At 43.9% G+C, this 21,372-nt stretch overlaps 1 protein-coding gene across 1 annotated transcript in view; it reads right to left on the bottom strand.

Moving 5' to 3' along the window:
- PTPRG (protein tyrosine phosphatase receptor type G) overlaps positions 1-21,372 on the bottom strand; it is a gene marked incomplete at its 3' end in the record, with an annotated part of 610,637 nt that overhangs the window by 46,125 nt on the left and 543,140 nt on the right. Inside the window, exon 8 of the mRNA XM_032868500.1 lies at positions 7,924-8,081. Coding sequence (XP_032724391.1) covers positions 7,924-8,081 — 158 coding nt within the window. The remainder of the gene's footprint in view (positions 1-7,923; positions 8,082-21,372) is intronic.

Below are 21,372 nucleotides of genomic sequence, written 5' to 3'. Positions count from 1 at the left end.
AATTAAAGCCTTAGAGACGTGAGTTGAATAGAAATAATTCCTTAACTTTCAGGGTGATTTTTTTTTCTTTAAAACGGCCAGGCTGCTATACATAGCAAGTTAGAACGGAAATATTCTGGAAGAGCAGCCATCTGTCCTGAAATAGTTTAATCTCCGAGATGCCAGAAAAGGATGGCCTTGGAGACTGTCTCGGCAATCCGACTCTAAGGTTTGTTTATTCTCTAGAAGACTTGCTTCTTTCACAGCTAGCATTTAGTTCTCCTAAAAAGTTTCATTTCTGATGCCTCAGGAAAGAATTAGTCATATAACTGTAAAAAGAGGCAGGTTCTGAATTTAACACAAAAATGCTTTTGCTTAAATTGCTCTTACAGCTTAATGACATGCTATGGCTTAAAAGCTCGGCTGCTTCCTTGTCATTAACTCAACTTGCCCAGAGATTTCCAAGGAAGGATGTGACGGTTTTCAGAGTGAACTGATGACCTGGACGATATTATATTGTCAACTGGATCATAGCTTCGCTTGACAGTCATACAAAAGAGGAAAAGGAGGTCAAGCTTAGCAGACTCATCCAATGTCCTTCAGTATGCTGGCAGTGTTCACTAAAACCCTGTCATTCCTCTAAGTTGAATGAAAATTGCCAGTGGTCTCTGTCGCTGGTGCCTTGCATGTCTGGCCATTGAGTGGAAACCACCATGATGCCTGGATTGGCCAAGGGAGTCTACGTTTGCACTCTGGCAGGTGAAGAGTGATACTCTGGACATAGCTACTCCCTTTTGTCCCTTGATCCTTACCCTTTCCTTGTAACCACACTTGATAAAGGTGAATCCGACCACCACCCAGATCTCTACTTTTTGATTCCAATGGATGCCATTTATAAAGACTACAACGAGAAGGTGCCCCCTAGAGTTGTGCAGGTCTAGCAGCACTGCCTAACTCTGCAGCCACAGGACAAGCTGTCAACCCTTCTAGATCTGCTTAATAGCCACACAGCTATTTCCTTAAAATGTACATGAGCTGCCATCAGGCCTCTGTTCAAAAACTTTCAAGAGCCTCCAATTCTACTGGTGGGGCCCTAAGGATCCAGCCTGTGCCCAATTCTCCAACCTTGTAACACTTACTCTTGCTACCTGGGTTTAAAACCCTGTTTCCAATCCCCACTTGCTAAGTGTGTAACCACGGTCAAAGTATTTGATGCTTCTGTGCTTTGGTTTTCTTACTTGTACAATAGCAATAATACCAATTGTGGTTTTTGCTACTATTAAATGAGATACTATACATAATGCATTTGGAATAATTTCTGGCACACAGTAGATATTCACTAAGTATTATAAACATTACTATTCTTCTTCTTCTATGAGAAATGTAACTGTGATTGTACTATAAACTTCCAACAACTCTAAGATGCTCTCTCTGCTTCTCCCTCCTTTCCTCCTTGGAATGTGTATTTATCAAACGCATTCTGTGACAGGTACTTTATGGTATATATGGTACTTTATGGAATTCACAAACATTACTTTGGTTTCTCACTTGTTTTAGTTTAAAATAATAACATTAGAGTAACACTGTTAACACTATTATTATATCATTAACACCAACAGCTAATATTTACTGAGCGTTTACTCCAGGCATTGTGTTAAGAGTGTTAGGAACTTTCCTTTACTTCCTCACAGAAGTCTCATAAAGTTGGTGGTATTATCATATCATTATTTGTGACTGAGGAGGAAAATGGGCTTAGAGACTTGACATGACCTGCTTAAGATCACAGAGGAAACAAGAGATGACGTGACCGGGGTGCCTGGTTGAGCGTCCTACTCTTGGTTTTGGCTTGGGTCGTGATCTTAAAGTTGTGGAATCAAGCCCCTCCATCAGGCTCCAAGCCCAGCTCAGAGTCTGCTTGGGATTCTCGCTCTTCCTTTCCCTCTGCCCCTCCCCCTGCTCATGCATACTCTCCCCTCACCCTGTTGAAGTGAGGATTAGAAACCTAGGTCTGTATGACTGTCATACTCTCAGCCACTTCATGTCACATGCATAATAGGCCTGCAGCATTATTCATGGAAAGAGTAACATCACAGTGGAGTTACTGAATGTGATAACAGAAGTCCCCAAAGAGTTCCTTCTAGCTGACCCTGAAAGGCCACTAATGCGGGGCACCCACCATTGGCAATATAAAACTATTTGCACTTTTCCGCACTCTGGACAGAAACAGCTTATGGCTCAATGAAGAAGGAACTGGGAACCAGGAACAAGATGGCGGGCACAAGGAGGAAAAGCTATGCACCACAAAAAGCCCACACTTATTCACCTATCCTTTTCCAGAGGCAAGTAATAAACACACTGGATTTATCTTTACTTTAACATAACTAATGAAGTCTTTATCATTTAGTAAAAATAAATGAAAGTTTTTATTTCTATAATGTAAAATTGACTTTTTAACTTTTGAAGCGAACACGTAAAACACTTCTTTCTTTTATCCCTGCTTGGGGAGTTGTAATTGTATTTTAACTGGTGCTGTTTCAAGAACAGTTTTTTTTTTTTTTTTTAAGATTTTATTTATTTACTTGTTAGAGAGAGAGAGAGAGAGAGAGCATGAGCACAGGCAGACAGAGAGGCAGGCAGAGACAGAGGGAGAAGCAGGCTCCCTGCCGAGCAAGGAGCCCGATGTGGGACTCGATCCCAGGACGCTGGGATCATGACCTGAGCTGAAGGCAGCCGCTTAACCCACTGAGCCACCCAGGCGTCCCTCAAGAACAGTTTTAACCTTGAATTGCAAATGTGTTGGCTGGAAGTGTATATAAATCATTTCAACTTAGTTTTTATTATAAAAATATTACAGAGAATAATTAGTTTTGAATCTGTCAGTTCAAATCAAAGGAAAGTTGAAATCTATTCGCGCTATTCATGTGCAGCAAGAGCTCTCATCCACGAGGTGTGGGGAAGGGCCATCATGGCTGAAGGGGAAAAAGGAGAGAAAATCCAAAGTGATAGGATTATGAACCATTAAAAGGCTGCTGTGCACAATATGTTAGAGGATGGGCATATTACAGCCTTTACACAAAACCACAGTCCATTATAAACATAATAATAAACACTGGGGTAAGCATTAAGAATGGAAATGTCACACCTAAGGTCACGGAGACACTTCAACTTCAGCACACATTTAAGGGGTGACAGGGCAAGCCCTGGGGCGTTGCCTCATTATTAAACAAAAGTGATGGAATATTAAATTTCCAATAGCCCAGAGCGTCCAAAGTTTTACTGATTGAACCATGGCTGCAAAAATAAAATCCAAGAATAGCTAGCTAACTACAAGGACATGTCCCTCCCGCAGCAACAGAGAGTTTTGCATGAAGACAATTATAAAAAGGCCTTCCACAGAAAGAAATGGATTTAACCATAATTACCACCAAAGAAAGCTATCTGTTGGGATTAATAATGACACGTTTACCCCACCATTTAAAAAACCCTCTCTATTCACATACACAGTGCATTATGTGTTCTTGGAATAGGAACTTTTTGAATTACGTGATTCCTTAGGTGTTGAGATAAAACGCGAAGGCTACAAGAGCCATGAGCCCAATGGAGCTGCTCCCCCAGAAATATGGTGAGCTCCCTTTGTTGGAAGGATAATAATTTGAATACACTGGGTTGAATCAAATATATTATTAAACGAGGTTCACCTGTTTCTCTTTACATTTTTTTAATGTGGCGACTAGAAAATCACGTATGTGCTGGACAATGCTGCCCCAGAGCCTTGGTGACGATTTAATAACAGCAACAACAACAACAACAACAAAAAATCCACCTAATATATCTTGCACACGCCCTGTGGTGCTAGGCAATAGTCTAGGCATGCCACATGTATTCTATCATTTAATCTTTATAATGACTCCATGAAGTGGCTGTATTCTTATCATCCCCATTTTACAGAAGAAAACTGAGGCACAGAGTAAGCAGTGGAGTAACTCAACTCATGTGGCTGAAAAATGGAGCCAAGAATGAAACCCAGGCAGTTTGTCTCTGAACAGAACATGGTCTTAATTCAATAGAGTTTCTCTGTTCTTTATGACAGAGATAACACTGGTTAAAAAAAAAAAAAAAAGTATTGCAAATCAACCTTTCCTAACCACTCCAGCTTACTGTTAGAAAAAAAAATATCTGAAAGCAAACAAACTAGACATTTTTATATTTATTTATTGCTTTTTTTTGATTGAGCCTCCAAGAGGCACTTAAACAAAATTCATGCGAGGAAAAATTATAGGTAGTATCATATTTTAAAGTACAGGAAGCAGACAGTTCTGGAAACGGAAGGTTGGGATAGTTTCCAATGGCCAATGCGCCATCATTTGAGAGCCACCATTCTAGAATAAAACACATCCCTGTCTACTGGACTCAAATGATCATGTTCTCTGATTGATCATGAACACAATGGAGGCACCATCTCAACATGCTAGCCTCGCTCCTTTGACCTGGTAAGCCAGCACTGAGAGTGGCACCATTTTGTTGGGATGATAAAGTCACGACACAATGTTTGCCTGCTATTTACCGAAGACATTTAGTGGAACCAACCACCTACGCCACACTGACTGCTAGCCAACCAAGCCAACACGTGATCCCATTAGCAACGCTGTAGTAGATTCAGATTATCACAGGGACCAAAGTCAGAGCTTACCGGCTATGGGGCTGGTTTCAGTGTCCAAGGAGACTCACAGAAGAGGCAAAATAAGGAGTTGTTCCTATCTGGAAGGCTTCAAAGAAATCCACGTCATACAAGCCACCATACAAGTGCTACCCACTGCATTATATGGTGAACACATTCTCATTTTTGTTGCTGACAGACACCCACACAGTGTAAGGGGGGGAACAGAACAGAGGAAACAGTCTTTGGAGAAAGAGAAGAATGAGGAACTTCGAATGTTTTCTTTCTGACGCAGCAGACATGGGATTCTGTCTACTTGGTGTTCCGCACTGGCTGGCTGCCTTTCTGAAATGAACGTTCTGTGCTAACTTCCGAAAGAACGTTGGCAGGGTCAGGGTGGGAAGGTCTGAAGGGACAATACTTGGATGGTTAATGGTTTCCCTTCTGAGCGCTGACACCACTGTGACCTCCATGCAAGTGTGCCCGCAAGGATTGCGTTTGGCCACAGGAAAATGAGCTGTTTTTCCTCCCTTGGGGGAGAGAGAGAGAGAGAAAGAGGGATAAGGTGAAGCTGTGTCTGATGAAGGTACTGTCTAAGGATAGTTTATAGTAAAGAAACTGGGAAGCCAGTATGATTAATTGAACTCTTTACTATTTCCTTGAAATAGAACTACCTGCAGACAAAGTCATATATTCCAAGTCACAGAGAAACTCTTCTACTTCCTCTGAGTATTTGAGCAGCAAGGAGTGAAGGGTACACAGATGTTAAGTAAGCATTGCCTGGGCGCCTGGGTGGCTCAGTGGGTTAAGCCTCTGCCTTCGGCTCGGGTCATGGTCTCAGGGTCCTGGGATCGAGCCCCGCGTCGGGCTCTCTGCTCGGCGGGGAGCCTGCTTCCCCCTCTCTCTCTGCTTGCCTCTCTGCCTACTTGTGATATCTCTCTCTGTCAAATAAATAAATAAAATAAAAATCTTTAAAAAAATTAAAAAACAAAACAAAAAAACCCTAAGCATTTCCTAAGATGCCCACAGTACTACACAATTATTACCCTTTGCCTCTCCCCTCCACAGAGTGTCCTACAAAAAAAGTGGCCAGACTTGTATTTCTTTGTCTCATTATCTCAAGCCTTTGTATCTCTGAAGACAAAAGCATCTATCTTAATGGACAAAAAGCATCTCTTTTCAAAGTCCCCTGCCCCAACCCTGGGGATATAAATATTTGGACTGCAATTTTACTTTATTCTAGTAAGACAATGCTGGCTTCACCATTAGGAAGAAAACTCGTTTCCTGTTTCATTATCTTCTTAAAGCTGGCAGATCCTGTTCAGCAACCAAACTGCTAGTACTTCTTTTGTCATCAGAGAAGAATTAAAGGAAAAGAAATTTCTTGAAGTAAAATGTCTGCCAACAGCAGTGAAACCAAGTCTGTCTGGCCTAACTTTGTTATCGGGACAACAAAGCTCCTTCTAAACGACCAGCTCCATTTACCCCCGGGGCAGGGGGCAACACTGGGTGTTTTAGGAAGCTACCTGGTCTGTCTGCTGATTTATTTAAGGATGGACACATGACCCAAGGCCAGCCAAGCTGTTGGCTGACCAACATCTATTCAGATCTATCTTCATGAATACTGGAAGTAGGACCCTCACTATTGTCAGTTGGTAGCTGGCCCTTGAGTTGAAAGGTGAACTGGTACGAGAGCAACCATATTTGACCAGGTAACCAAAACAAAACCAACTGGGAGTGAGAAAAGCATGAGAATTTTGCAGAAGTACAGAATCACAGAATCACAGAGCAGTGGCAGAAACTCCAAGATTAAAGAACCTGCGTGGCCCCTGAGAGAGGGCTTTGCTTCCCAGCCACAGTCCTGGTTATGACGGCTTCATCTCAGGGTGCCTCCACCGTTTCCTTAAAATACTCCCTTACCTGAGCTACCTTACGAGGGTTGCTGATTCTTAACTCTAAAACACACCTGACCAGGACACCCTCTAACCCTATTTCCCCCACCCCTTATTCCAAACTCTCTGCCTTTATTAGGAAAATCTTTGGACTCTTCCCCACTGCAGCCAGATCCATAATTTTTTTGCCCATATCTTCACTTATATCGCGGGTGCTGTCACATAATTCTAGAACTTCCCCTGGCCTACTACAACATTCCGTATTCCTACCTGTCACACTCTAGGAAGGCATCTCTATGAGCAGCTCTGATAAGAACCTTCCATTTTTAAACAGTCCTGCTTAATGGCTCAAATCCCGTTTCTCACAATCCTAACCACTGTTGCTGGCTCTATTTTCTGAAACTATGGAGAAGAAACATACCCTTCTACTTCAGTGCATGCTGCATTACGATGACTAATACATCTCCTCTAGGAATTTTCTCCTTCCATCTATTATCCCTCATGAGGGGATTTCAAGCCTCCCCACCCATTCCTACTCCCACCCGCCCGGTGGCTCCTCTTCCTCTGACACAGCCCTCAAACTCATCTCCATTTCACCAATTTCCACATCCACCTTCCTAGGAAATCAGCCCAGGCCACACTCAGAGAGAAGCAGTTCAGTGTAATGGTCAGCCACAGGGGTTTGGAATCAGACAAACCTGGGCTCAGTTTCCGGCCTCAACAGTCATTACCCATGAATTCTTGGCTATGTTACCCAATCTCTCCAGACCACGATACCCTTACGTGCACCATCCTCGGGCAACAGCCATCTCTCCATGCTGTTTGGCCACGAAACTGGCCATGTGTAAAGTGCTTAGCGCACAGAAAGAGCTCAATCAATGGTATCTATTCCTTCATTTCGTCATGTACACAAATCTCTCCCTCTTCTGAACTTCGGGTAGGCTTAGTGGCTCAGAGCATGACTTTTGGGCTTAGTAACTTTCGGACACTCTGGCTTAGTAACTGGTTGGGTGGCCTTATGTATCTCTTCTCTATGAAAGGGTTGGGGGGGCAAAGAGGACTACCGTTTGTGAGGATTAAATAGGTGAGCACATATAAAGAGCTCGGAAGAGTTTCTGGCACAAGCTGGACAGCTGTTCTCTCCTCCAGATGGAATACTTACCTAATACCTGGTTTTATACCCTCAATTCTCCTCAGCCAGTGGCTGAGAAACTGTTTTATATTTGACAATTCTTGGGTTCAGAAACACATCTGTTAGAAAGACAGAAGGAATCGGGGCGGGGGAGAGGATCAAAAAACTGGTATTTTTTTACTGGTGTTTTGTAGCCACGTTAAATGGTTACGTCAACGCAAAACAAGTGAACACCGAGGTCCCATGTGGGGCTGAATACCTACCTGATGGTAAGAGATGGGGACAGGCCTCCGGAAGACGATCCACTCCACGATTTCGCTACACGGTGGGGTGGTCAGAGAACCTGTGTACCGGTAATAGCTCCCCAGGGACGCAGGCAAGAGGTCCCGGAGGACAAAAGGATCCAGAAAGGTCTCCTTCTCTGTGTGGAGGAAGAAGGAAAGAAAGGCACAATGATGTAAGTCATATTATGCTGCAGACATACAGTCGAAACCCTCGGCATGCTGGTGCCACATCACAAGCCTTCTGTTTGTTTACATCCCGAGAAGCACTAGCATTTGGTGGTGGGAGGGCCACAGCAAACAAAGCAGTGTTTCCCAGGATGTGTTCTGAGGCCCCACGGTGCACTGTATTTCACGAAAAACAGATTCCATGACGAGTGCTGCTGGGCAACCTGCGGTCCTTTCTTCTCCCCACCCCAGGGAACAGACAAAACACTAGCACAGTCAAGTCCCTGAGAAGTCCTGCAGAAAAGAAATGGACTTGATTTCATGTAACCCATCCCTTCCCAATCTTGCTTTGCCACCAAACCCTTCCCCATCCAATACTTAGGAACTAACAATCAGTGGCATAAACGCTGGGACACCCACGAGAGACTCGGCGTAAAAAGAAAACTGTCAGCCAACGGTAAAGTTCAATTCCAAAGCTGGTTACATCTGATTGTGGTTTCACCCAGCACCTCTCCAAATCAAAGTGAAATCTAACCAACCTACAGACCTGAGCTTATAAAATGGGGGCCCAGAAAATAGGCTTCTTCTTTTTACAAAAGCAGAGTGGTCTTTCCTTATGTGGAAGGAATATTTCAACCAAGACTGAAAAATGATACCGGACAATAACTCTATGATAAAAACAAGGTGTGGAGGGGGTTAGTGCCTGCCTAAGGTCACACAGCTCCTAAACTTCAAAGCTGGCATAGGAACCCAGGCACTCTGACACCAGAGTGTGCACAGCTCTGACTCAGCTAACGAAGAAGCTGAAGCAACTTCAGTGAATACTGAAGGATAGGGGCAAAAAGAGGAGAAGAGCATTTGGGGCTGCGGGAACAGCATGTTCAAAGGTCCTGAGGCAGGAAGAAACAGTGCAACAGCGTTTAGGGTACTGTATTATAGCTCTCCCAATCCGGCTCAGTAGATTATCCAGCTTCTTTCCCAAATCAGAGAAGGCTCTATTCTCTCTCTGGGTCTACAAAGGTCTAGCCCTGAATTTAAAGTCTGGGATTTCTTTCTTAGGCCTTTTTGGGATGTAATAAGGCTATTCTCATCCTGCTAATGGTTTGCCTTGGCTCCCTAGTGGCCTCCACCATGGGCTGAAGGATATTCTTGCGAGGACCTTAGGGCTCCAGGTTACCTCCTGGACATATCTGTGCCTACAGGAGTAGTCCTTCCAGGTTCACACCCCTCCTTCCTTTTCTTCAATGCAGAACGAGCAATACAGGTCTTTGTGCAAATGTGCATCCATGGACTTGAGGGAGCTCTGTGACTGGGAGTTATGCAAAAACCCCAAAAGAAATCAACTCTTTAAAAATAAGCAAAATGGCAATTTTCTTTTGGGAGAGATTAATTGACTGAAAGTTAACACTTATTTGGCTTTATTACCATATGCCAGACACCATTCTGAGGGTTAAGCAGTAGTTACTGGATGTGCCAGCCCTTGTTCTTAGAGTTTGATAAAGATTAATTTATTTCTTTCTTAAAAGAGCGCCATGAAGTTGCCCTATTATTATCACCAATTTACAGGGCTCAGATGTACAAGAGGTAGGTGAGTTTAGAATCCAGGCTTTCATTATTCTTAAACCATCACTATATGCTTTCGATTTACAACACTTGACTCAAATTTCACAGATGTGGAAATGAAGGCACAGAGAAGTTAAATAACTAAGCCCAAGATCACTAGGGATGGGGAAAGAGAAGCCGTTATTCATGAGACTCCAAAACCTTGGCTGATTCTCATACAGGTTTTCAAGTCTATGTTTTTAAGGAAAAATTAAATATTAAGTCATAAATGCCAAAGTCTCCAAATTAGAGGGTTCTATAACCAAAATGACAAAAGCGGGTTCTATTTGGACAAAAGGCCGGAAATCACCAAACTGCCCCTCCACCCACTGGCTAGTGTGGGTTTTAATTTAAACCTGGTTACCGGCAACCCAGTGACAGGGTAAACCTCTGCCAGCCTGCTTGGCTGCGACGGGGTTGGCTGGGAGCAGGACAAATGCCGGCCTTTGCTTGCTGCTCCTGCACTTCCCGAGCTACGTAAACAGACAAGGCAAGGCCCCAGGCAACAGAGGGAGCATAGGGCCTGGCATCACAAACCACAAAATCATCATCTTCATTTTTCCCTCACGTTGTAGGTGAACTTGGCGTTGCACCGCAGCACATGAATCGGCCTTAGGATCAAGGGCTCCAGGCTGAATGGCCAGGAAACCTGGAGAGTTTTCCCCGAGGAGCCTGATCCAATATTGGGGCTGCTGTTTAGCATGCTGTAGGCAGACAGCTAGTGACAAGACAGTGCTCGCAAGCCGGCAGCGGCAAAGCCGCTAGAGCATCCACTGGAGGAAGAGGCTGAGGCTTTAAGGAATATAAAAAGATAAAGCAGGAACACCTGCCCCCCCTCCCACCCCATCTGAGATGACTGGATCTCTCCAAGGGCACATGGTTTTAGTAGGATCAGGAGTCTCCTGCAAGTTCTTGTACGGGCTTCTGAATTCGGCAGGGACTGATGGAAACTGCAGGCATGACCATTGCTACAAAGGCAGAAGAGCTTTTTTTTGTCCTTGACCAACCTAAGGGCTTCAGGGGCAGGTTCTGGCTTTAAATGATCAGCAGGTGCAATCAGATGGGAGGCAGGGAAGGTGGACATGGTGAGGGGGACCAAGAAGGAGGCTTTGCTGCTTGTTGATCCCGCCACAGTCACTGCTGTTGGGTTAGGATTCTGAGACCTGGAAGGGGCTTAGACCACCCTCATTCAGTGGCTTTGGGAGCCAAGGAACCCTTTTTTCAAACAAAATCTTACACAGGAGGCAGCCAACCGAAATAGCTAAAATGCAGCCACCATGGTTAAAGCTGAGCTGGGAACCTAGGGACACTTTGGAAACCACCAACTTAGTCCAATTCTGAAATTTTATTGCAGGGAAAACGGAAGACCAGACGGGAGGTGAAAAACTTGAGAACACAGAAACTCAGATGGGATCCCTTCTTCAAAGAAGCCACTTAGGATCTGGAACAGTAAGCCTAGGACCAGAAGTGTCACCTAGCATCAGGAGCTGAAAACTGCAATCCAACCACTACTTTCATCAGCACCTCATTTCTCCATCCCTACGGAAGCTGGGGAAGAGAGCAGATTCTCAGCTTCGAGGGTCCGAATCCCAACTCCTCTACCTGTAAGCTCTGTGATCTCCGTTACTGAAGCTTCCTCGGCTGAGAGCTTAAAATAGAGTAAGCATCTCATAAATGATAGATTTTTTTAAAAAAGATTTTATTTATTTATTTGACAAAGAGAGAGAGCGAGAGCAAGAGGGAGAACACAAGTAGGGGGAGAGGGAGAGGGAGAAGCAGGCTCCCCACTGAGCAGGGAGCCGGATACGGGGCTCGATCCCCGAACCCTGGGATCATGACCTGAGCCGAAGTCAGATGCTTAACGACTGAGCTACCCAGATGCCCAATATATATTATTCTTATTCTAATTCTTATTACTTATATTATTATCATTATTATTACTTTTCTGAATAACCAAGGCCTAGCCACCTACACCTTACATAGCTATACACTTCCTCTAATGCTGGCACATGTGTCTTTTTTTTTTATTTAAACCTTGATTACTAGTGCCTTAAAAGTGCCTCATGTCTGACAAATTCTCCACCAACCTGAGCAACACAGGTTAGAATTTTCTTTGCCAAAGTTCTTGTAAGAGCTTTGGAACCAACTGATATTTAACAGCTGTGTGACTTTAGGGAAAGGTCTTAAGCTCTCTGGGCTACTTCCCTTATCTGTAAAATGGGAATTCAGAGGGTATTTACCCCTTAGGAAGGCTGTGAAAATTAAGCAAGCTCATAAACGTAAAGGGCTTACCAGAGTGCCTTGGGAGCCCTGATTTATCAAGGCAAGCACTTGGCTGAGAGCAGACCAGCTCATTTTGTGTTTTAAGCCAGGGATTGGCAAATGTTTTCTGTAAAGTGCCAGATAGTAAATATTTTAGGTTTTGCAGGCCAAGAGGCAAAATCAAAGATGTTATAGGAATACTTATATTAACAAACACATTCCCACAACCTTATTAACAATATTCAAAATGCTAATAACAATGGAGGACCATTTAAAATATATACATCTGCTATGAGAAGAACAGAATTCTTTTGGGGGGGTAACATTTCACTTAATTAGGGTTTGAATGTAAAAATCATTCTTAGGTCAAGGATCATACAACAAGAGTCAGTGAAATGGATTTAGCCATTAGGCCACATTTTCCCCTGTCCTTTTTTTAAAAAAAAAAAAAAAAAAAAAAGATTTATTTGCTTGTTTTAGAAAGAGAGCATGAGGAAGCAGGGGGTTGGGGGAGGCAGAGAGAGAATCTTGAAGCAGACCCCGCTGAGCTGGGCTCTATCCCAGGACCCTGAGATTATTACCTGAGCTGAAATCAAGAGTCGGCCACTTAACCAACTGAGCCACCCAGATGCCCCTTCCCTGCTGTTTTTTTTTTTTTTTAAAGATTTTATTTATTTATTTGACAGAGAGAGATCACAAAGCAGGCAGAGAGGCAGGCAGAGAGAGAGAGGAGGAAGCAGGCTCCCTGCTGAGCAGAGAGCCCGATGTGGGGCTCGATCCCAGGACCCTGAGATCATGACCTGAGCCAAAGGCACAGGCTTAACCCACTGAGCCACCCAGGCGCCCCCCTGCTGTTTTTTTTTAAAGCAACTGTTTGTGTGTTGCTGTTTGTGTGTGTGTCTGTGTGTGGGGGGGGGTGCACCGGTGTTGGAAAGTCACCATGAGGGGTGCCTGGGTGGCTCAGTCGGTTAAGCATGTGCCTTTGGCTCAGGTCATGATCTCAGGGTCCTGGGATACAGCCCTGTGTCGGGCTCCCTGCTCAGCGGGGTACCTGCTTCTCCCTCTCCCTCTGCCCTCTGCTGCTCCCCCTACTTGTGTGTGTGTGCTCTCTCTGACAAATAAATAAGTAAAATCTTTAAAAATAACGTGGGTGTGCCTGGGTGACTCAGTTGGTTTAATGTCTGCCTTCGGCTCAGATCATGATCCTGGAGTCCTGGGATCAAGCTCAGAGTTAGTCTTCCTGCCCAGCAGGGAGCCTGCTTCTCCCTCTCCCTCTGCAGCTTCCCCTTGCTTTCGCACTGGTGTGTGCTCTCTCTCTCTCTCAAATAAATAAATAAAAAATCCTGGGGAACAAAAAAAGAGAGTCACCATGATAGCCAGAGCTAGAACTGGGGTATGTGTGCAGGTAACTTTACATGTTCTGATGCCTCCACTACTGATGATCATTTCTGTTGTGAACATACATTACAGAATTAACTCTTGAGCTGTTTTCATTCCTCCTTAAGTTTTCTAGTTCAAAATGAACATCAATTTTTACTCATCTTTCTGAAAATTCCATTTCCTGCTCAGGCCCATAGGCAGTGCCCCCCTGACAAATGGGGTGCTCACAATGCTTAGGTATAAATGAGAAATAATTTTAGAGACGGTAGCCCTCTACTTCTAGCACTGGCCACAGAGCCCACATAAGCCACAGGGTGCTCAACTGGCTGGACCCAAGACGGGGACCTTCCTGAGGTCAGCCACTGGAGGAAGGAAGGAGGAATGCACTTTCCTGGTGAGAGCGTAAACTCTCCCACAAAGAAAGTCTTAATAAATGTAGGTATTATAAAGCGGAGAGACATGCTAGAGCCAGGGCCCTGGGATTTGAATCCTAACTGGTTTACTTAAAAGTCTCACCTGAGATAAGCTGTTGAACCTCTCCTGTAACTGTATCCTTGTCTGCAAAATGGGATTATAATAGTGTCAAGCTCCCTAAGCAAGTTCGATGAATAAATGAGTATTAAGTGAGTTAACGTGAGTTAAGGGCTTAGGAGAGTGTCTGGCACAGGATAAGTACATGTAAGTGCTTGTTAAATGGCTCTTGTTAGAAAAGGGCAGTTTAACTCCAAACCCATCCCCGATCAGGGCATGGTGCCTCCAACTTTTAATCAAATTAGTAATTTGAATTCAAAACATTCCTATCCCAGCCACCTACCTAGTTGACAAAAATATTTGAAACACTCTATTTATACCACCATTCATTCCATTAAACCATAATAAGCAGGTTCTGTGCATTACCAGATAAAAGAATTGAAAGGGAATGAATCTCATATTCCACTTTCAAGGATCCCAGTGCTGTATGCAGACAATATTATATTTTAATAATTAATTGTTCATCAAAGAAAAAGATGAAGAACAGGGATGCTAAATTCAAAGTTATTCAAATTGCAAAAATGAATAATGTATGACTTTTATATTAAATACACACTGTATTAAGTAGTCTACATTTCACCCAACTCTGTCTTTCATTTTTAAGCATTTTGCACGTACAATATGAATAATCAGTTAGGGGAGGTTTATTTAGAAAAAAAAATACCTTATTTGAATGCAAACAGAATATATCCGAAGATGATTAAATTTTTCTTATCAATTAGGAAATTTTGTATGAGGGCTGTAAAGTCATGGTCACCATTAAACCCAGCGTGGCCCAGTTATCCTTGCAGTTTCCTTTCAACATTAAATTATATCTGGCTCAATTCTGTTCAATTCCTTATTTCTGATAGCAGTGCCAGGAGGCAATCTTTAATTAAAGAAAATTTGAAAGATTCAAACATGCATAATTGGATTAAAAATGTGATCATTAAAACATTAGATGATAATCATCTGATTGATTGCATTTTTCACTGTGTTAATAACCTCATATTTTCAATGCTTTGGTTATATAGGAAGAGAGAAAGCCCTTTATAAGATACGATGAACAATCAAAATATCGATGAGACCTATGCAGTAACCAGGAATCATGGAATTATACTGAAAACACACACAAGCACACATACCCCAATGAACAAAGTATTACACTGGAAGATATATAGGGAAGAATGTGCCAGCCCTCAAAAAGCAGTCAACCTATTTTAGAATAGTAGGTTAAGATAAACAAATATAAGCCCAAGCTTCTGTTTTCAGCCCAGTGATTGTTTAGTTCCTTCAGGATTTCCCAAAACTTTATAAGGAAAAGCTATTACGTTTTCCTTAACCACTTCAAAGCACTGGTATGCTTTGTGTTGGGGAGGGTAGAGAGAGAGTAACATTGTAAAAAAATGGGTCATAGGTCACTCCAAATGGAGGAAGATTCCTAACAGTACTTCTCAAAGTTAATGTTCACGCACATCACCTGGGGAGCTTGTTAAAATGTAGATTCTGATCCCGAGAGTCTGCATTTTTAATGATGCTGAGCATATTAGAGTAGCCAGTTTTTGTGAGCACTGTATAAACGGGTGCCCACACTGTCTGCAGCCTCATCCACCGCTCCTTTCTGACTCTCAGGTATAGCCATCCTGGTCTCTTTGCTGTCCCGTGATCACATGACCCCAGGGCCTTTGCACTGGCTCTTCTTTCTTCACTGCTCTCTATTCATGGCTGGTTTTAGATCAAATGCCTTTCAGCTGCTAACAAGTTAGTCATATTTGAATGACACATTTCTCAATGAAGTCTCCCCTGACTATTTTGAAAATGGCAATTTTAAAAGCAGGCTCATTGAGAAGGAAGCATCTGATTAAAAACCCAAAGGCAGAAGTGAGCCATGCAGCAACCTTGAGAGAACATTCCTAGCAGAGAGAAAAGCTAGTGCAAAGGGATTCTGCCTGATGTGTGGCTGGGGTGAAGTGAGCAAGAGGGAAGATAGAAGGAAAAGTTCAACAGCCCAAAATTTGACGGGCTCTAGGAGGAAAAAAAAAGATCAGCTGCTGGTTAAAGTACAATCTGGAATTTGGTTAAAAATTATGAAGATGCCAAAACACTAGAACACAGAGTCAGCAGCTCAGGGTTAAGTCCAGATGGGCCATGAGTGTGCTGTATGATCTGGGAGGAGCTCTGGGTATGACGAGCTCATGACTAAAGGGCCTGCTGACCACAGAAACAGAAAATGGAAGTCACGGTGGAAATAGAGAGCCTGAGGGTCAGAATCCAGGGAATTTAGGAGTGTGGATTCTAGGAGCCATCATAGAGGTCAGAAAGCATTAGTTTAAAATGAAGATGGTGAGAGAAGCCTCCCAGAAGGAGCCAAGGAATTAATTTTATGATCTAAATACAAGCAGTGAGGGGCACCCGGGTAACTCAGTCAGTTTAGCATCTGACTCTTGATTTTGGCTCTGATCATGATCTCAGGGTTGTGAGGTTGAGCCCTACATCAGCCTCTGCACCAGGCATGGACCGGCTTAAGATTCTCTCTCCCCTCCCTCTCCCTCTATCCCTCATCCCTACCCTCTTGCTCGTGCTCTCTCTCTCTCTCTAAAAATACATACATACAAACACACAAGCAGTGATACCTGCTTTTTTTTAAAGATTTTATTTATTTATTTGACAGAGATCACAAGTAGGCAGAGAAGCAGGCAGAGAGAGAGGAGGAAGTAGGCTCCCTGCTGAGCAGAGAGCCTGATGTGGGGCTCGAGCCCAGGACCCTGAGATCATGACCTGAGCCAAAGGCAGAGGCTTTAACCCACTGAGCCACCCAGGTGCCCCTGATACCTGCTCTATATAACTGGATGCTGGCTGTCAGGAAGGAATGGGAAAGATGGACCAAAGGGACGGGCCTGGGCCATTTTCAAGGTGTAGCTACTTACAAGGCTTCATGATAGATGATTTTAAGGAACAAGCCTAAGGTTACAATGAGGGGATCCTGGGCAAAGTCCCCCAAGAATCACAAAGCACTGCAGGGTTCCAAAGAGTTACAGAGGATGTTAGTTCCACTTCATTTTACAAACAAGGAAAATGAAGTCCAAAGGGGAAAAGTGACTGGGTCAGGATCACACAGTGATGTGGGAGTAAATCTGGGTCTCAGCCAGCACTGGGCTCTTTCTATCAGCCCATTCTCGGGCCCAGGGCTCTGAGTCCCTCACAACGTAAACACGAGGAGGTGAGAAAATTTCACAGAAGACTGAGAACCCTTCCAGCTTTTACAAGCATAAATCTAGCCCTGACACTGCCCAGCTCCAACCTTCCAGTGGCTGGAAGCAGCTGATCTTTTTTTTCCTCCTAGAGCCCGTCAAAATCCAAACTCCCACCACGGCCATGGGGCCCTGCATGATCTGTCTACCTCTGCAGCTCTTTGCTTCTGCTCTCACCCCTGCTGACCACCCACCTGTCTCCTCGCCTTGCTGTTCCCTCTGCTTAGGATGCTTCTCCCCATTGCCACTCCATATGGCGGATTCCTTTTCATCCCAGGAGACTCAGCTCAAATACCATCTCCTGAGACTCCACCCCGAACACCCCACCTTATATGTTCCTGATGCCATTAACTGCAACACACCCAGTTCATTTCCTTCCCAGGGTGTGTTTACTCATTTACTGTCCATCTCCCTCAAGAACCTGATTTCGCACAAGGGCAAAGACCTTGCCTCTCTCATTCACCCCATACACCCAGCAACTAAAACACTGCCTGGAACATAGTAGGTTCCCAATAGTTACGTGAAAAGAGAATGAAGAAACAAGCATGGTAGTTGGGATATTTTAAATAACCAATACATCCAAGATACTGCATTTCTTTCATATCTAAGTCATTAACAGCTATAAATAAGATGTATCATTATTTCAAATGCCACTACTAAAGGCGGCACATTACTAATTAGATAATGACATGCTATCAGTGTAAGATGCACCCCGACTTTAGAGTTGTTAAACTACGAAGAAATGAAAAAAAATTCAACTATGTGTGATGAGAGATGTGATCATCTCACTCAAGCAACATACATTCTAGTCAGGTAGTGACGGTGGCAATGCTTAGGGGTCCACAATCACTTCCTGTCACCACACGGCCTTCCCCAGACGCATGTCAACAAGTAACAACAGTAATAGGGAGGGTCGCGGTGAAAGTGGCAATGACAGCGGCTGACGCTGAGTGCTGACTGTGTGCAAGGCGCAGTTTGGTACGAGAAGTCACTACCTCCTTGGGATAAACCAGTAATGTTGGCATTATTATTACCTCTGTATGGAGTGGAGATACTAAGTGATTTGTGCAGACTGTACAACTAGTCCAAAGCTGAACCGGTATTCACCCCCAGCGCCTGTGCCCTCACCCTCGACCACGACACCACAGCGCCTCTCCTACACCAAGGTGGAATGGATATAGCAAGGTGAGAAAAATCCCACAAAGTAGCCCCAGGCACTTTAGCGAGCACCTTGCAGGAGATGACAGGAGACATGGTTTAATCTCTCTCTTGGCTCTCCACATCCCATGGAAATGACCAGGAGAAGCATTTCCTTGGGCTCCCATGATCCTGTTCAAACGATCAAATAGTGACAAAGAAGGCTGGCCAAATGACAATTGGCCTCAAACTCAAAGACGATCTGAAGGGAATCACTTTTGAAGTCTTTTTCTGTCTTAACATTATTGTTCACAACACTATGGGTGATAAAATAGAGGCCGCCCAGCATCCCATTTCCTGGCTTTGGCTAAGAGAAGAGACACAAATGGCTCACATCTATGGCAGTTATCTGACACACCGAAGTCCAGGAAACTGTGGAAATGGCTTCAGTGTGACTGTTTCTCCAAGATTTTGAGATCAAAAGTGTTCAGATAAGCATCTGCCCTTCCTGGATCCCTAGCAGATGGGAGCCAATTAGCCAAGACCAGGGTACTACATATTCATAGCACACTTCAGGAAAGTTCCACGTAATTCGACGCTGGGAACATAAACTTCAAAGGGGAAATTTTGTCACATGTTAAGACATTCAAAACTATCAGTGGGCTGCTCAGTAATAAAGCAGAGGTATGGACTTTATTTCTAACGTGAAACATTTTCCACCATTCAAAAGGGAGAAAATTATTTGATTTCTTTCTCTGAGGTAAACATTAAAACACACCCCTCATTAATTAATTCAGGTGAAACACATTCGGATTGGCTGGTCATTCTGCCAAGATCAAAAGTGAAGCTCCTCTAGGGGTTCCTGGGTGGCTCGGTCGGTTAAGTGTCTGTCTTTGGCTCAGGTCATGATCCCTGGGTCCTGGGATCAACTCCTTCTCCCTCTGCCACTCCCCCTACTTGTGCTCGCTCTCTCCTCTCTCTCTCTCCCTGTGAAATAAATAAATAAAATCTTAAAAAAAAAAAAAAAAAGTGAAACCCATCTCTGTGAAGTCTACCAGATGGTAAGAAGTAATGTCCCGAATAGGTATTTACATTGTCCCCACGTGAACGGGCCACCGGGAGAAGGCAACTCTATTAGCAGAGCTACTGTAATTACTACTGCTTAGGTAAGGCGGGGTTGACAAACCTTTTCTGTAAAGGGCCAGAGAGTAAGTGTTTAAGGCTTTGCAGGCCAGAGAGCATCTCTGTTACGGCTGCTCAACTCTGCTATGGTGGTACAGAAAGAGTCATAGGCAATAGGTCAACAGGTGAGTGTGACTGTGTTTCAATAAAACTTTATTTACAAAAGTGGGCAGCAGGCCAGATCTGGATCACTGATTGTACTCGCTGGCTGCCGATGTAGAGGACAGTGGACACATGCCAGGTGTCCTTCCTTCTCGGTTCTTGTCCTATTCTAATACAGTTAGCATTAATACCTATGGGGCAGGTCCTTTCCTTACCCCCATTTTACAAGGTGGAACTCCAGAGGGACAGAGAGACACAGCAATCTGTGCAGGATTCACAACCAGGACAGTTGGAACTCTGAAGCACTGTTCTAGAATCCTTGCAGAAACCAACGTTCCTAAGAATCACAATATAGGTGAAAAATAACAAATTCCATTTCTTTAGAAATCTTCCTTAACACACTTTTCAGAAAACTAATTCCAAAGTTCTAATTGCTTATTCATGTGAACACATGAGATTACTTTGCAGGTGAAGAATATTAGTGTTTTTAATCTTCAGCAACAAGAATGGGAAGGACAGAAAAAAAAAAAGGATTCTCATGATATTAAAATTTTTCTAAAGGCAAGGAAAAGCTTGTTCATCTTACTCAACACCTTACCTATCACTTCTTAGGCCCTCCATAGATGGGACAACGGTTAGACTCTGATTAAAGAAGCTTCAAGTTCACGTATACAAAACAGGCAAGAAACTCTCAAGCCATATCAGTACATCTCTGGGCCATCTTCTTGCTGCCTGATTGCCATGACACAGACTATTTCTGCCTAAATAGTTTAATTTCCCCAAAAGTCCCTTGTTCTGGGATTTGTCCTTTTCTTCCAAAGTTCATGCAAGATACTTTTCAGGAACTTGAGCCATTTAGCCAGCCTCAGACAGAGAGTTTACGTCCAGATCTCAGACCCTGGGGATAATCTCAATAGTGCCAGCGTGATGATGACAGACTCTGGTCCTGTTAAGTATTTCTTCACTTGCCCCTTCCACAGTCTATGCGAGGAACCTCAATCAGAGGCAGATGGTGTGACCCTGGCAGGGAACAAAGGGGGAGATGGTCTGGGAGTCATGAGAGCCACTCTCAAGTCATGAAGACCTAACTTCAAGTCACTCAGCCAAGGCTCGCTTTGCACGCCCTTCTGTATAATGGGGGGCATGAGAGCTGTGTCTCAGAGGCTTTCTTGGGGATTCAGCGGTGCCCGTCAGGCCAATGAGACCCTTGCCTGGTGTAGAGCCAGCGTGTACCCACACAGCAGCATGGGGAGCCTTTGTTTTTAGACCTGAAACCCGAGTCTCCATCCCCCTTGCTTCTGATTTCCTTCATCTCAATTCCCAAAGGAGTTATTGGCTCTCAAAGTCATCTCTTAATGATAGAATCCCAAGGCAGCCGCAGTTCTTCCTTTGGCCTGCAATCAACTTGTAGAGAAACAAACAGCCTGTCAGGGGTGCTTACAGTGGAAAGTTTTTTAAAAAGTGCTGTCGATCCTCCTCTTTGCTTGCTGCAAAGCACCCTAGTACCTGATATGTGTCCCAGAGGAAAGCACCGTCAGAATCTCTTACTTTCCTTTCTTTTTTTTTTTTTAAGTTTTTATTTATTTATTTGACAGAGATCTCAAGTAGGCAGAGAGGCAGGCGTAGAGAAAGGAAAGGAAGCAGGCTCCCTGCTGAGCAGAGAGCCTGATTCGGGGCTCGATCCCAGGACCCTGGGATCATGACCTGAGCCGAAGGCAGAGGCTTTAACCCACTGATCCACCCAGGCGCCGCCAGTATCTCTTACTTTCTAAAACTAGTGACTGTCTTTGATTGTGAAATTTAACACACCTTCAGCAAGATGCCTAAAACATAAATA

This window comes from Lontra canadensis, unplaced genomic scaffold, assembly GCF_010015895.1.
Source record: "Lontra canadensis isolate GAN:19392208 unplaced genomic scaffold, GSC_riverotter_1.0 scaffold35, whole genome shotgun sequence".
Taxonomy (NCBI): domain Eukaryota; kingdom Metazoa; phylum Chordata; class Mammalia; order Carnivora; family Mustelidae; genus Lontra; species Lontra canadensis.
Note: the sequence above shows the minus strand (reverse complement) of the source record. Positions and strands in the feature narration are given on the sequence as shown.